The sequence below is a fragment of the Erinaceus europaeus genome, chromosome 1, assembly GCF_950295315.1.
Source record: "Erinaceus europaeus chromosome 1, mEriEur2.1, whole genome shotgun sequence".
NCBI classification, from domain to species: domain Eukaryota; kingdom Metazoa; phylum Chordata; class Mammalia; order Eulipotyphla; family Erinaceidae; genus Erinaceus; species Erinaceus europaeus.
This window is the reverse complement of record NC_080162.1, coordinates 116,997,668-117,010,859: the sequence shown is the minus strand read 5'-3', so window position 1 is coordinate 117,010,859 and position 13,192 is coordinate 116,997,668. Positions and strand designations below refer to the sequence as shown.

At 42.8% G+C, this 13,192-nt stretch overlaps 1 protein-coding gene across 1 annotated transcript; it reads left to right on the top strand.

The window, feature by feature from the left end:
• The first annotated feature begins 2,231 nt into the window (after positions 1–2,231).
• On the top strand, positions 2,232–5,913 carry PRAME (PRAME nuclear receptor transcriptional regulator). The gene is made up of 4 exons (XM_060203852.1): positions 2,232–2,280; positions 2,640–2,939; positions 3,828–4,412; positions 5,176–5,913. Exons 2-4 carry the CDS (start codon positions 2,644–2,646, stop codon positions 5,699–5,701), a joined length of 1,407 nt encoding a protein of 468 aa, XP_060059835.1. The 5' UTR covers positions 2,232–2,280; positions 2,640–2,643; the 3' UTR covers positions 5,702–5,913.
• Positions 5,914–13,192: the final 7,279 nt, after the last annotated feature.

Below are 13,192 nucleotides of genomic sequence, written 5' to 3'. Positions count from 1 at the left end.
CAAATAGAGGTCAAAATCATTGCCTGCTCACAGGAACCAGAGACTTGAGCCCAGTAATATGCTGCTGGATAGAAACATGTGGTTCCTGGGCTGAAAAATCTCAGAAGGGAAGGAAAATTGTATTGGAACTTAGGAGAAGGCTCTGAGGAAGTCAAGTGACAGTTCAGATGTGTTTTGCTTGCAACGTTCAGCTCACCTAGGGTTAGGGCTGGGTGAGGATCCTTCAGGCTCAAATCACTGAGGTGTGGGGAGGCTGGAATGAGTGGCTCCTAAGACATGGACATTCACTGTGCCATGCCCCAGGAGCCTCTTTGTCCCCTGTGAAGAAGGCAATAGAGTTTACATCCCCTCTGGCAGTTGGACTTACCTGTGCTGACTGGCAGGGATACAAAGCCCTGCCTATCTTCCAAGAAGGGGCAAGGGCAGAGGTGACCTTGAGGGTCCTAGGTATATTCTGCTACCCATAGGTTAGCTCCTGTCACTCATGTTACTCTAGCAGTGGCTGCACTGCTGCCTGCGGCCTGTTCCTGTGGAAATGTGGAGGGTTTCAAGACGTAGCCCAGAGGGGAGGAGTCACACTTGTCACAGCTACCTCTGGCTTTAGAGGAGCTCTGCCATCAGAACAATTGGTAGATTGTGACAAGGGCCTGGCACTACCCTCAACCACCCTGCCTGCTCCACAGGCTGCCCTCCAGTCCCAAGCCTCTCAGCAGATGTCCCTTCCCAGCCACGGTCTATGTATGTGGAAAACACTCCAACAGAGCAGGTTTGGTTGGGTCAGAATCTAGTGCTTTCATTGTGAAAATGATCATTTTCTAAACATGTCCCAACACCACCCACTTCTCTCTGCTGGAGGATGAGGGCTTCTCCATGAAGCAACAGAGCAGAGCCTGGGTGGGTTTGAGTGTCAGACTGTGCTGGGGATAAATACACGTTCGTAGGTCCTTAGGGAGTAAGTACCCCAGGGCTGACCGCAGGCTCTTGTTCCTGTCCAGAGTGACACGTGTGCAACTTCTCACTAATTCACTGTTTTCACCGCCCCTGTCTAAACGTGGTTTGGGTTTCTGTGGTCAACATACCACTTCCTCTAACTCCCCCCCCTTCTTTTTCCACTTTCAGATTTCAAAACTTTGCTTTTTTCTTTTTCTTGAGAAATCAGCTGGCACGCCTAATTCATTATCTTTGGCATTCCGGTTTAAAACCTTTACTTGGATTTTCAGGTGGCTGTTCCAAGTATTCCTGTTCAGTTTGTTCAAGTGTCATCAGAAGTTTGCTGATTCTCTGATGGATGCTACTCCCTCCATACCTGGAGGAAGCCATTGGTGATACTGATGCTTCATAAGGGATTCCTTTGTTCCCCTGCTATCATTTTATTCAGGATTTTTGTATCTACACTTATAAGTGAGATTGCAGTATAATGATTTCCTTTCTCTTGTTATCCTCTGACATGCCAAGATTTTGCTAGATCTGTAAGAGTTTTCTTGTTGATTTTTTTTTTTTTAAATCTGAGCTGCTTTGATGTCTGGGAGTCAGGGGTCGTGGGAAGCATGGATAGGAATGCACTCCATAGAGGGGCCAGGCGGTAGCACAGTAGGTTAAGCGCACATGGCTCGAAGCACAAGGACCAACATAGGGATCCCTGTTCAAGCCCCTGGCTTCCCACCTGCAGGGGAGCTGCTTCACAAGCAGTGAAGCAGGTCTGCAGGTGTCTTATCTTTCTCTCCCCCTCTGTCTTCCCCTTCTCTCTTGATTTCTCTCTGTCCTGTCCAACAACAGCAATAATAACAACAAGGGCAACAAAATGGGGAAAAGGGCCTCCAGGGGCAGTGTATTTATAGTGTATGCACTGAGCCCCAGCAATAACCCTGGGAAAAAAAAAAAAGGAATGAACTCCATAGTATGGGGAGGAAACAAGAGCTGAACATGTGAAAAACCCGTATTTCTGGGGACCATGTGGTGGTGCATCTGGTTGAGTGCACATGTTACAATGTGCGAGGACCCAGGTTTAATTAAGCCCCCAGTCCCCCTTGCAGGGGGAAAGCATTGCGAATGGTGAAATAGGGCTACAGGCATCTCTCTCTCTCTCTCTCTCTCTCTCTCCTTCTCCCTCTCCCTACCCCTCTCCCTCTTCCTTCTTGATTTCTGGCTGTCTCTATCCAATAAACAAATAAAGATAATAAAAAATTTTCAAAGAAACCTCTTATTTCTGTTTTAGAAGCTCTGCTTATCAGTGAAGACAAATAGAACCTCAGGACCTGAACTTCTCCCATCAAAACTAAGGTAAGAGATTAGTTGTTCAGTCACATTTCATAAAAGCCACTTTGAAGGTTGTAATGACTATTTTGGGCAAGAATTAAGAAATTAAGTTTAGGACGATTGATATTCTCTGAAGTCAAAGAAGGCCAGAGATAAAAATCTCAATTATTCTCATCTTATTCAACTTCTAATCAGGGCTACTGATATTGGATAGATACCAGCAGAGAAAGAACAGGGAACTTAGGATGAGAATGCAAAATAGAAGAAAAGGTTGGGGGAAATCAGGAGACTCATTTTTCAGTGGTGGCTCAGGTCTGGCCTGTGGAAGGAGTCTGAACACTGTGAAAGGTCACTCAGGAGTTTCTGTTATTTTTTTGTACTAGACCAATGGAGATGAACAGACAAGATCCTCTCAGTCTTTTAGATCTTGCAACACAGAGCCTGCTAAGTGATGAAGACTCGGCTGTGCGTGCTCTGGAAGAGCTCCCCGTGGGCCTCTTCCCAGTGCTGTCCACTGCAGCTTTTGATGGGGGACACATAAAGACTGTAACAGCAATGGTCCAAGCGTGGCCTTTTCACTGTCTCCATCTGGGATCACTAAGGGATCAATCAATAACTCAAGACCTATTAGAAGCTGTAATAGATGGGCTGGAACAAGTTTCTACCAACACTGCTTGTCCCAGGTAACCATAAAGATGGGATGCTGGTAGGGAATGAAGGGGGAAAGGCTGGGTTCACTGGTGTAGCACCCAAAGAAGGATCTTCAGGGCTGAGTGGTGGCACATCTGGTTGAGTGCACATGTTACAGTGTGCAAAGACCCAGGTTCAAGTCCCTGGTCTCTGCCTAGCTTTGCAAGTGGGGGAAAGCTTTGCAAGTGGTGAAGCAGTGCTGCAAGTGTCTCTTGCTCTCTCTCTTTCTCTCTCTCTCTCTCTCTCTCTCTGTCTCCCTGTTCCTGTCAATTTCTGCATGTCCAGAAATAAATGAAGATAATAAAATTTTTAAAAGACAATTAAAAAAAAAGGATTTGCTAATGGTACAAGATTAACCATTGGAAGACCCCGAGACTACTATATTTCCCAGAGTAGTTCAGAACTGGTCGTGCTGCTGTAGTAGTTGAGTGTGGATAGACTCCTGGGTGGTACCCCTGAATTCAGTAAGAGACAGAGTTGATGAAGATCAGAGGATGGAAGAGTGCACCTAGAAGATATGTTAGATGGGTGGGTAGGACTACTTGCTGGGGTCTCACGCCAGCTCTGATGTAATATCCTGAATGTTAGAATGTCAAATCTGAGGGAGTCAGGCAGTAGCGCAGCGGGTTAAGCACAGGTGGTACAAAGCTCAAGGACCAGCATAAGGATCCCAGTTTGAGCCCCTGGCTTCCCACCTGCAGGGGAGTCGCTTCACAAGCAGTGAAGCAGGTCTGCAGGTGTCTATCTTTCTCTCCCCCTCTCTGTCTTCCCCTCTTCTCTCCGTTTCTCTCTGTCCTATCCAACAATGATGACATCAATAACTACAACAATAAAACAACAAGGGCAACAAAAGAATTTCAGATCTGCTCATTTCCCCACAGGAAATCAAAGCTAAAGGTGCTGGATTTCACCCATGATTTTGAGCACTCCAACTGGGAAGAATGTTCTGAGACCTCTCCTGCACCCTTTGTTATCACACACACGCTGGAAGAGACAGAGCAACCCACAATCAGTTCCAGAGAACAGTGTCAGTGGGACCGAGAACCTGTGGAGATTCATGCGGATCTGTTTCTTGGTGGTTTGTTCGGTTTCTTCCACTTGTCTGGGTTCCCCTCCTACATACTGCAAAGAGTAGAGAAGAGTCATGGTTGTCTGCGACTCCACTGTCGGACCCTAGTCATCAATCAGGTGCCTTTCCGCAGCCTCGTGGAGATTCTGGGAGTGCTGGAGCTGGAAGCCATCCGAGAGGTCCGGCTCCATCACAGAAGTGGGTTCTGTTTCGAATCCGACCTAATCCAGTTCTTCGCTCAGTTAGGGCAGATGAGCAATCTGGGCAACCTCATCATGAGTGACATCCCCTGGGATTTCCCAGCTGACACCTTCTCCCTGCTGAGTCCACTGGGCCACCTTCAGAAGCTCCACCTCATCTTTGGTTACCTCTCAGGCCAGCTCTCTAAGATGCTTGGGTGAGTATGTGGAAAGTCTCCCTCAGTGGTCTGGGAGCTGGCACAGTGGATAGGGCACTGGACTCTCAAGCATAAGGTCCTGAGTTCAGTTTCCAGTAGCACATGTACCAGAGTGAGGTCTAGTTCGTTCTCTTTCTCCTCCTACCTTTCTCATCAATAAATAAAAAAAATATTTTTTAAAAGTCCCCTTCAAAGCTCAATGGCCAGGATCCCTCGGTTCACCCTCTGTGTGTAACTGTTAGAGCAGAAAAAAACCTGGACTTTGTTATCATGTGTTTCTTTTTTTTTCCCCTTTTTTAAAAATTATTGCAAATGCCTGCATTGGGGACACTTCTCAAGAGATGAAGCAGGTCTGCAGATATCTCTCTTTCTCTGTCTCCTCCTCCCCTCTCAATTTCTTTCTTGTTTTATTCAATCAAATGGAAAAAATGGCCTCCAGGAGCAGTGGATTTGTAGTGCTGGCACTAATCTCCAGCAACAACCCTAGAGGCAAAAAAAAAAAACCAAAAAACTGCTGAGACTGAAGCATGAATGTGCCTGGCATGGCATCCTGCTCTGAACATAGGGACAGTCCTGTTGGGAGTAGGAAATGTTTCATTCCAAGTTCTTTGTTTGCTTCACTAGTTCTGAAGACTGCTACCACCACTATTTGACTGAGCTAGGGGTCATGCAAATTTCTCATGCCATATTTCTGGGTTTCTCTTAAGTATGTTTAACACCCTGTCTCAGTTAACAGGAAGTAATTGCATCTATCTCTCCACAGTGGCCTGAAGAAACCGCTGGAGACTCTGGTGATGAATGGATGTAGGCTTACTGAGAATGATATCACCTACTTGGCCCAGAGCATTCATGCCACCCGACTGAAGGAATTGGTCCTCTGCAGCAATAACCTGTCTCAGATGGTTCCTGGGCCCCTAGAGGTTCTGCTGGGTGAGGTGTCAGGCACCCTGGAGCACCTGAACTTGAGAAGCTGCCGGCTGAAGGAAGCCCAGCTCCAAGCCCTCCTGCCTGCTCTGTGCCGTTGTTCCCGCCTCCGCTCCCTCGTGTTCTATGACAACGTCATCTCCACCTCCGGCATCATGAATGTGCTGCAGCACTTGGCGAAGCTGAAGAACCTGAAGCGTGTGCAGTACCCAGTCCCTGCTGAATGTGTCGTGTACTTGGATGAATACAGGTGGGAGAACCTCAACAGGGTGGAACTTGCCCGGGTGCACACCAAGCTGCAGGAGATGTTGCGGGCTCTACAGAGGACTGACATGGAGCTGACTAATTCTACCTCAATGGTCTGACTTATGGAAAGACACAGCTGACCTGACAGGGAAGACGAACAGCAGTGGACTTACTGAAGGAAATGTGAGCTTTAGAAAAGTGCCCCTGAATACTCTGGTGGTGACTGTCATTTCTGGAAAGAGCTGGGGCTTGATTTCTTTATAAAGTTGACAAGCACTGGACTCTGCAAGGGTTTTTCTAATGCTAGGGATAAAAAGACAACTTCTCTTAGTATATGTCTTGGTATGCTTACCCAATTTCCCTTTAACTTTACATCAGTAGTTCTTTTTGAACAATAAGCAGTTGGGGTAAGTTTATTTTCAGACACTCTGCTATCATAGGAGATAATTGAAATGTTAAGGGAATAGATAAGTGTAAGAAGCTCAGATAGAGATTTTATTCACTCACTTATACAACAAATATTTGTTGACTTCCTATTTTGTTCAGAAACTATTCTCACTGGTCAATACAAAGGTAAAAATTCAGGTTTTTGCCTTCAAAGAACCTAACTTTGAAAAGGTGTGGGGGACACTAAACAAATCATAAAACCTGTTAGCTGGTTCAAGAGGTGCACTGTGAGAACAATATTAACTACCAACATGGTGGTTACCTAGATTGGGAAGTGGGTGGGTTACTTTTGGGGGGGGGCCATAGGGGGTGATCAGGGAATGAAAACTTCCTTTGAACATTACTAGTAACTGATAGATTGTGTTAAGAAATAGCTGGCGAGAGGAGCCTTGCAGTCAGTGAGCAGGAATCAGAGAAATCGAGGATAGAGGGCATGTCAGACTCTTTGAGGGTAAACCTTGACAACCTGGATGGAGTGGTCCTTTGCATCAAGTCTACTGGAGCAAAGCAACTGGATGGAATACAGGAGATCACAGGAAGGGCAGGAGGGTTGTCTGAATTTCTGTTTCATAGTAAGTTCTGATATCTAAACACATGTACATTCTTAGTTTGGTGCATCCTGCAGAGTAGTTCCTGGCCACATTCTCTATTCTTTCTATGGAAAATGTGTCTGTTTTAAATGTGAGATTCCGTGTCATTAATTGCATTCACATTGTCCTACAACCATTTTACCACTTCGAGCTCTGCACCTTTAGACAATAACTTATTTTTCTTTTTTCCTCTCAGCCATAGTAACCTCTACATCAATTTTCTGTCTCTATGAATATTTTCCTAATCTATGATATTTCATGTAAGTGAAATTACATAGTATGCAGGGGTTTTTAATTTTTAGAATTTTTTAAGCACTATTACTTAAATACTAGTCAAAACCATTTATAACATATAAGATATTTTCTGCGTGGCCATATTTGAAGGGAGACATATTCAGTGTGTTCTGAAGAAGTCCACTGTAGAATATATCTGTATCCATAGCCATTTGAATGTTTTTTTCCAGATATATTTTCTATACATTACCTACACTCCTTCACTATTTATTCTTCCACTCACTGTATCTTGGAATTTCTTTCCAAGTTTGCTATCAATCCATCTAATCTCCCAGCAGAACAGCATATAATAATCCTTATGGCCTGAGTTATGTCTCCCCCAAAGATGTGTTGAAAGCTTACTATCTATGCCTCAGCACTTAACCTTATTTAGAAAGTAAGAGGATTTGCAAAACCAAGTTAAAGTGAGCCACTGAACCACTAACTGGGATCAGTGACAATAGAAGGGAACCAAGTCAGTGCTGAAATCCCAGTAGGGCAGAGAGCTGCAGCAGCCAGGAATCTGGCGTTGTGGTGTGGAATTGTGAGGGGCAACAAATCTTTACCTTTGTGGTGACCTTGTGACCTTCTCTCTGTCCCTGCTGCCTTGATTTTGGGTTCTCCTTTTCCACCCTCCTTCCTTCTCCCTCCTCTTTTTCCTCTCTCTTCCCTTCCTCTCCCCCATCTTCCTTTCCCTTTGTTGTTTCTTCATGTAAGATCCTAGCTCCTTCCATGCTTGGTTTTTCCATGTAAGTTGTAGTCTTACTTGTGGTGACAGCTAGATAAACAGGGAGCCGCTAGTCCACCACCATCTTGACTGGAAGCCCCTTTTGTCCATTTTTAATCAAGCTATTCACATTTTAGGGTTAAATTTCATAAATTTTTAAAATGTATTTTAGACAATATATGCATATAAACATATATAGTATATGTACACATCTATAGTATAAGAGTTTTTTTTTCCATTCCTTGGATTGCTTTTTTATTTTATTGTTTCCTTAGACATCAATAATATTTCTATTTAATATAGTCTTATTTGTCCATTTTTGGTTTTCTTTCCTATACTTTTAAGTGTTATATTGAAAAAGTTATTGCCAAGACCAAAATCAAGATTTTTTTCCTGTGCTTTCTTTGAAGTGTTTTATAGTTTTAGTTCAGGTGTTTAATTATTTGTGTTGATTTCTATGTATAGTGTGAAATAAGAATACAGTTTAATCATTTTACATGTGGATATACAGTACTCGTATCATTTGTTGAAGAAACTCAGTTTTCTCGATTGTGCTCTGGAACCCTGTAGATCAGAACAAATCTGTTTCTTTGTGCTTGACTATGTAATATAATTTCAAGTCAGGAAATACAATATTTCCAGTTTTACTTTTCTTACATAAGATAATTTTTAAAAACTATTCAAGGTCTTTTGTAATTTTATATCAATTATATTTATGCTTTTTACCCTTATTTCTATAAAAGATACTGGTTTGTTGTTTGTTTTTGAAGAATTGCATTTAATGTGTACTTTAATTTTACTAATATCTTGGGGGGTGGGGTAGGGGAGAGGCACTGGGTTATACCTAAGTAATTTCACTGCTCCCAGCAGACTTATCTTTTATTTCCTTTTTTTTCCTAAATATTTATTTATTTGTTTATTTATTTATTCCCTTTTGTTGCCCTTGTTGTTTTATTGTTGTAGTTATTACTGATGTCATTGTTGTTGGATAGGACAGAGAGAAATGGAGAGAGGGGGAGAGAAAGATAAGACACCTGCAGACCTGCTTCACTACTTGTGAAGCGACTAGCCTGCAGGTGGGGAGCTGGGGGCTCCAACCGGGATCCTTACACTGGTCCTTGCTTTGTACCACCTACGCTTAACCTGCTGTGCTACCACTGACTCTCTTTTTATTTCCTTTTTAATTTAATGATGGGAGGTAAGGAACAGGTGAGAGCATAGGAGAAGAGATACCACATCTCTGCTCTGTTTCTGAAACATCTAGAATTGTACATTGTGCTCCCATGTGGTACCAGAGGCTCAAACCTAGGTTGTTGCACATAATATGTGCTCTACTTAGTGAACTGTCTTCCAGCTCTAGTAAAGATATTTTAACTACAGGGCTGGGGAGACAGCATAATGGTTATGCAAACAGCTTTCAATCCTGATGCTCTGGGGTCCTAGGTTCAATGCCCAGAAAGACTATAAACCAGAGCTAAGCAGTGCTCCAGTTAAAAAAAAAAAAAGGGGGGGGGAAGAGTGTTAAAGAGGGCTGGGCAGTAGAGCACACAGTTGAGTGCACACATTACCATGCACAAGAATCTGGGTTTGAGCCCATTTCCCACCTGCAGGGTGAGGCTTCACAAGTCTTTCCCCCTCCCTCTGTATCTCCCCACTCACTCTCAATCTCTCTCTGTCCTATCAAATAGAAAGGAAAAAAAGGGGGGGGGGGAAATGGCTGCTAGGAACAGTGGGTTCATAGTGCCTGCCTGAAGCACCAGTGATAACCCTGGTGGCAATAAAAATAAACAAGTAAACAAATGATCAATTCACAGAAAGTTGTGAAAATAATATCCTTCACCCAGCTGTTGTAAAGGATACTGCAGACTATATTAAAAAAAGCAACAACAGTATTTGTAAGGCTGGAGAGGTAGCATAATGGTTATGCAAAAATATTTTCATGCCTGAGGCACTAAAAATCCCAAATTCAATCCCCAGAACCACCATAAACCAGAGTTGAGCAGTGCTCTAGTAAAATAATAATTCTGCCACTCTATGATTATAAGATGTCTTTCATTTATTTATACATTTTAAACTTTTCACCAGTGTTTAATCATTTTCAATGTAGAAGTCTTTAAAATTTTTTAAATTATTTTTATTTATTAAAGACAGCCAGAAATCAAGTGGGAAGGGAGTGATAGGGAGAGAGACACTGCTTCACTACTTGCAAAGCTTTCTCCCCTGTAGATGGGGACCAGGGGCTTGAACCTATGTCCTCGAGTACTGTAATAAGTGCAACCAGGTGCACTCTGGTTAACTTCTTAGTTAACTCATTTTGTTGCTGTTGCATATAGGATTTTCTCCTGGTCCCCACCCCCATTGTTTATTATGTAAGAGAGGAGGGAGATGGAGAGAAAGAAACACCAGGACACTGCTCAGCTTTGGCATGAGGTGGTATCAGGGGTTGAAGGTTCAGTGTCTAGGCCCTCAGGCCTGCAAGTTGGTGTCCTAACAGACTGAGCCATCTCCAACCCAAAGATTTTATTTATCTAACTTTATGGTGGGGAGGGTGAGAGAGCAAAGCATCACTCAACTCTGATATATGGGGGGGGGGGTTTGAACCTGGGGATTTTGGGGCTTCAGGCATGCAATTTCTGTACTCTAACATGTTGATCTATCTCTTCAGCCCCTGAGTTTGATTTTTGGAAATTCATTTTTAGTTAGGAATGCTGTTTGTTTTAGTGTGTCATTCTGTATCCTGCAATTTTTTCCCCTTACTTTTTTCACTGGGAGGTTAATGGTTTACAGTACAGTTGTTGGCACATGGGATATATATATATATTAAACCAGAGCACTGCTTAGCTCTGGCTTGTGGTGGTGCAGGGCATTGAACCTGTGACTTCAGAGCCTCAGGCTTGAAAGTCTCTTTACATAACCATTATGCTGTCTACCCTCTCCCCATGGGTACAATTTCTGATCTTTTACTGAACTTGTTTATTCTGTAAGCAGAGTGGTAACAACAGCGGTAGTGTGCAGGTCTTTCATGCTAGAGTACCCAGTACCAATCCCTGACAATATAATTCCAAATCTGAGGGGCCAGAGGGTAGCAACCCTAGTTAAATACATAGGTTATAATGTGCAGAAACTGGGACTCAAGCCCTTGGTTGCTACCTACCAGGAGGGGGAAGCTTCATAAGTGGTGAAGAAGTGCTGCAGGTGTCTCTGTCTCCCCTTTCCTCTTGATTTCTGTCTCTATCCAATAAATAAATAAATAATAAATAAATAAAATTCCAAATCCAAGAAGTACTTTGTTGTCTCTGTCTCTCATAAAAATAAATTAAATTGGGGGCCAAGCGGTTGCACTACACCTTAAGCTCACATAGCACGAAGCGTAAGGACCAATGCAAGGATCTTGGTTTGAGCCCCTGGCTCCCCACTTGCAGGGATGTCACCTCAAAAACAGTAAAGCATGTCTGCAGATTGTTGGGTTGCATTGTGGGGGAGAAAGAACTCATGGTGGAGCGGGAACACAAATCTTTATTAATGTGGACACCCCAGAGTTGGGTGTGATCACAGCCGTTCAGGCCACGTGGAGCTAGCAAAATGGCCGCCTCCCACTATGCCCTCCAGGTCTTCTCAGGGTCAGGATGCAGAAGAGAAAGAGAGTGAAACCAGAACAGCAGCAGGATTTATAGGGTAAAGATGGAAGTGGCAAGTCGGGAATGGGATTGGCTAGGAAAGGGGGTGGAGAGAGGCAAAAGGCATGCTGGGAAGGTGGAAGCGTCCTTAGCAACTGTTGCGATGGTTTTAACTGAATTAGCAATACCTTGAGGGGATAACGTGGTGGGGATACTTCAGGCAAAACAATGATTATGTAAGCAAAGCAGGGGGGGCTGGCTTTAAGGTCCAACAGCAGATGTCTATCTCTCGCCCCTCGCTACCTTCCCCTCCTATCTCAATTTCTCTGTCCTATCTAACAACAACAACAACAAAAATAAATAGGGAGTGGGTGGTAGCACATCAGGTTAAGCACAAGTGATGCGAAGCACAAGGACTGGCATAAGGAGGACCAGCGTAAGGATCCCAGTTTGAGCCTCCGGGCTCCCCACCTGCAAGCAAGTGGCTTCACAGGCGGTGAAGCAGGTCTGCAGGTGTCTTTCTCTCCCCCTCTCTGTCTTCCCCTCCTCTCTTCATTTCTCTCTGTCCCAACAACAATGACATAAATAACAATAATAACTACAACAATAAAAAAACAAGGGCAACAAAAGGGAAAATAAATAAATATAAAAAATTTAAAAGAAAAAGAATGGCCTCCAGTGATAACCCTGGAGGCAAGAAAATTAATTAAATTTTAATTTAGATCTTCTAGTAGTATTTTTGGAGTGTTTAGGGATATATTTTGTGTCATCTGCAAACATGTTTTTTTTTCCTCCTTCATGGCTTTCATATTTTTACCTGATGCTCTGATTAGGGTTTACAGTACAGTACTGAGCAGTATGGGAGTGAGGGTCCTGCTTTATTCTTATTCTTATTCTTATTCTTATTTATTTATTATTAGATAGAGACAGAAATTAAGAGGGGAGGGGAAGAGAGAGAGAGGTAGACAGAGAGACACTTGCAGCTCTGCTTCAACATTTGTGAAGCTTTCCCCCTGCAGGTGGGGACCAGGGGCTTGAACTCATGTCCTTGTGCACTATAATGTGTGCGCTTAACCAGGTGCACCACCACCTGGCCCCCTGCTTTATTCTTTACCTTGGGAGTGTCCCTTTTTTTTCTATCTTTGAAAGAGTTTAAGAAGCATTAGGTTTTTTTTGTTTTTTTTCCATATTTGGTAGAATTCACTTATAGAAGTCAGTCTGGATTTTTTTGTTGTTGATGATGATTATGTTTTTGATTAGTGGTTTAATATCCCTATTTTTTATTGATGTGTTCAGGATACTTCTTCATTATTTGGTTTTGGGGGGTTGTATGTTTCTAGTGATTTATTAATTTCCTCTAGGTTTCCCACTTCACTGGCACGTTACTGCTGTGGTCAATGTGTTATTGTAATCATCAATTCCTTACTTCTGCTTATTGGGCATTCATTATAATGTTTATGCTCTGCATTTTTAAATTTAGTTTTTGAGTTTTCTGTTTTTTCTTTTTTAATATTTAAAAGATTTATTTATCTTCATGAAAAAAAAGAGAGCTAGAGAGTCCAGAGCACTACTCAGCTCTGTCATCTGGTAAGACATAAGATTCATTTTTTTAAGTCTTATTCTAGAAAAACTTAAAATTTTTTATCTTAAAAGAACTCATATTTATTTTTCTTCATTATTATTAAATATTTATTCATAATTTTTAAATTTGATATAACAGAGAAATTGAGAAGGAAGGGGAAATAGGAAGAGACACCAGCAGCACTACTTCACCACTCATGAAGCTCCTCTTGCATTTGGGGACCAGGCATGGTAACATTATGCCACTGCCCAATATCTTTATATTTTTGAAAATATTTGTATTGAGGCTGGGTGGTGATGCACCTTATTATGTTCACATTTTACCATGCACAAGGACCTGGGTTCAAGCTCCCAGCCCTGACCTTCAGGGGGAGA

Coding starts and splice junctions, on each gene's coding strand:
- PRAME (XM_060203852.1), top strand. CDS start 2,644: ATGGAGATGAACAGACAAGATCCTCTCAGTCTTTTAGATCTTGCAACA. Junction 2,940..3,827: donor ACCAACACTGCTTGTCCCAG/GTAACCATAAAG, acceptor ATTTCCCCACAG/GAAATCAAAGCTAAAGGTGC. Junction 4,413..5,175: donor CAGCTCTCTAAGATGCTTGG/GTGAGTATGTGG, acceptor ATCTCTCCACAG/TGGCCTGAAGAAACCGCTGG.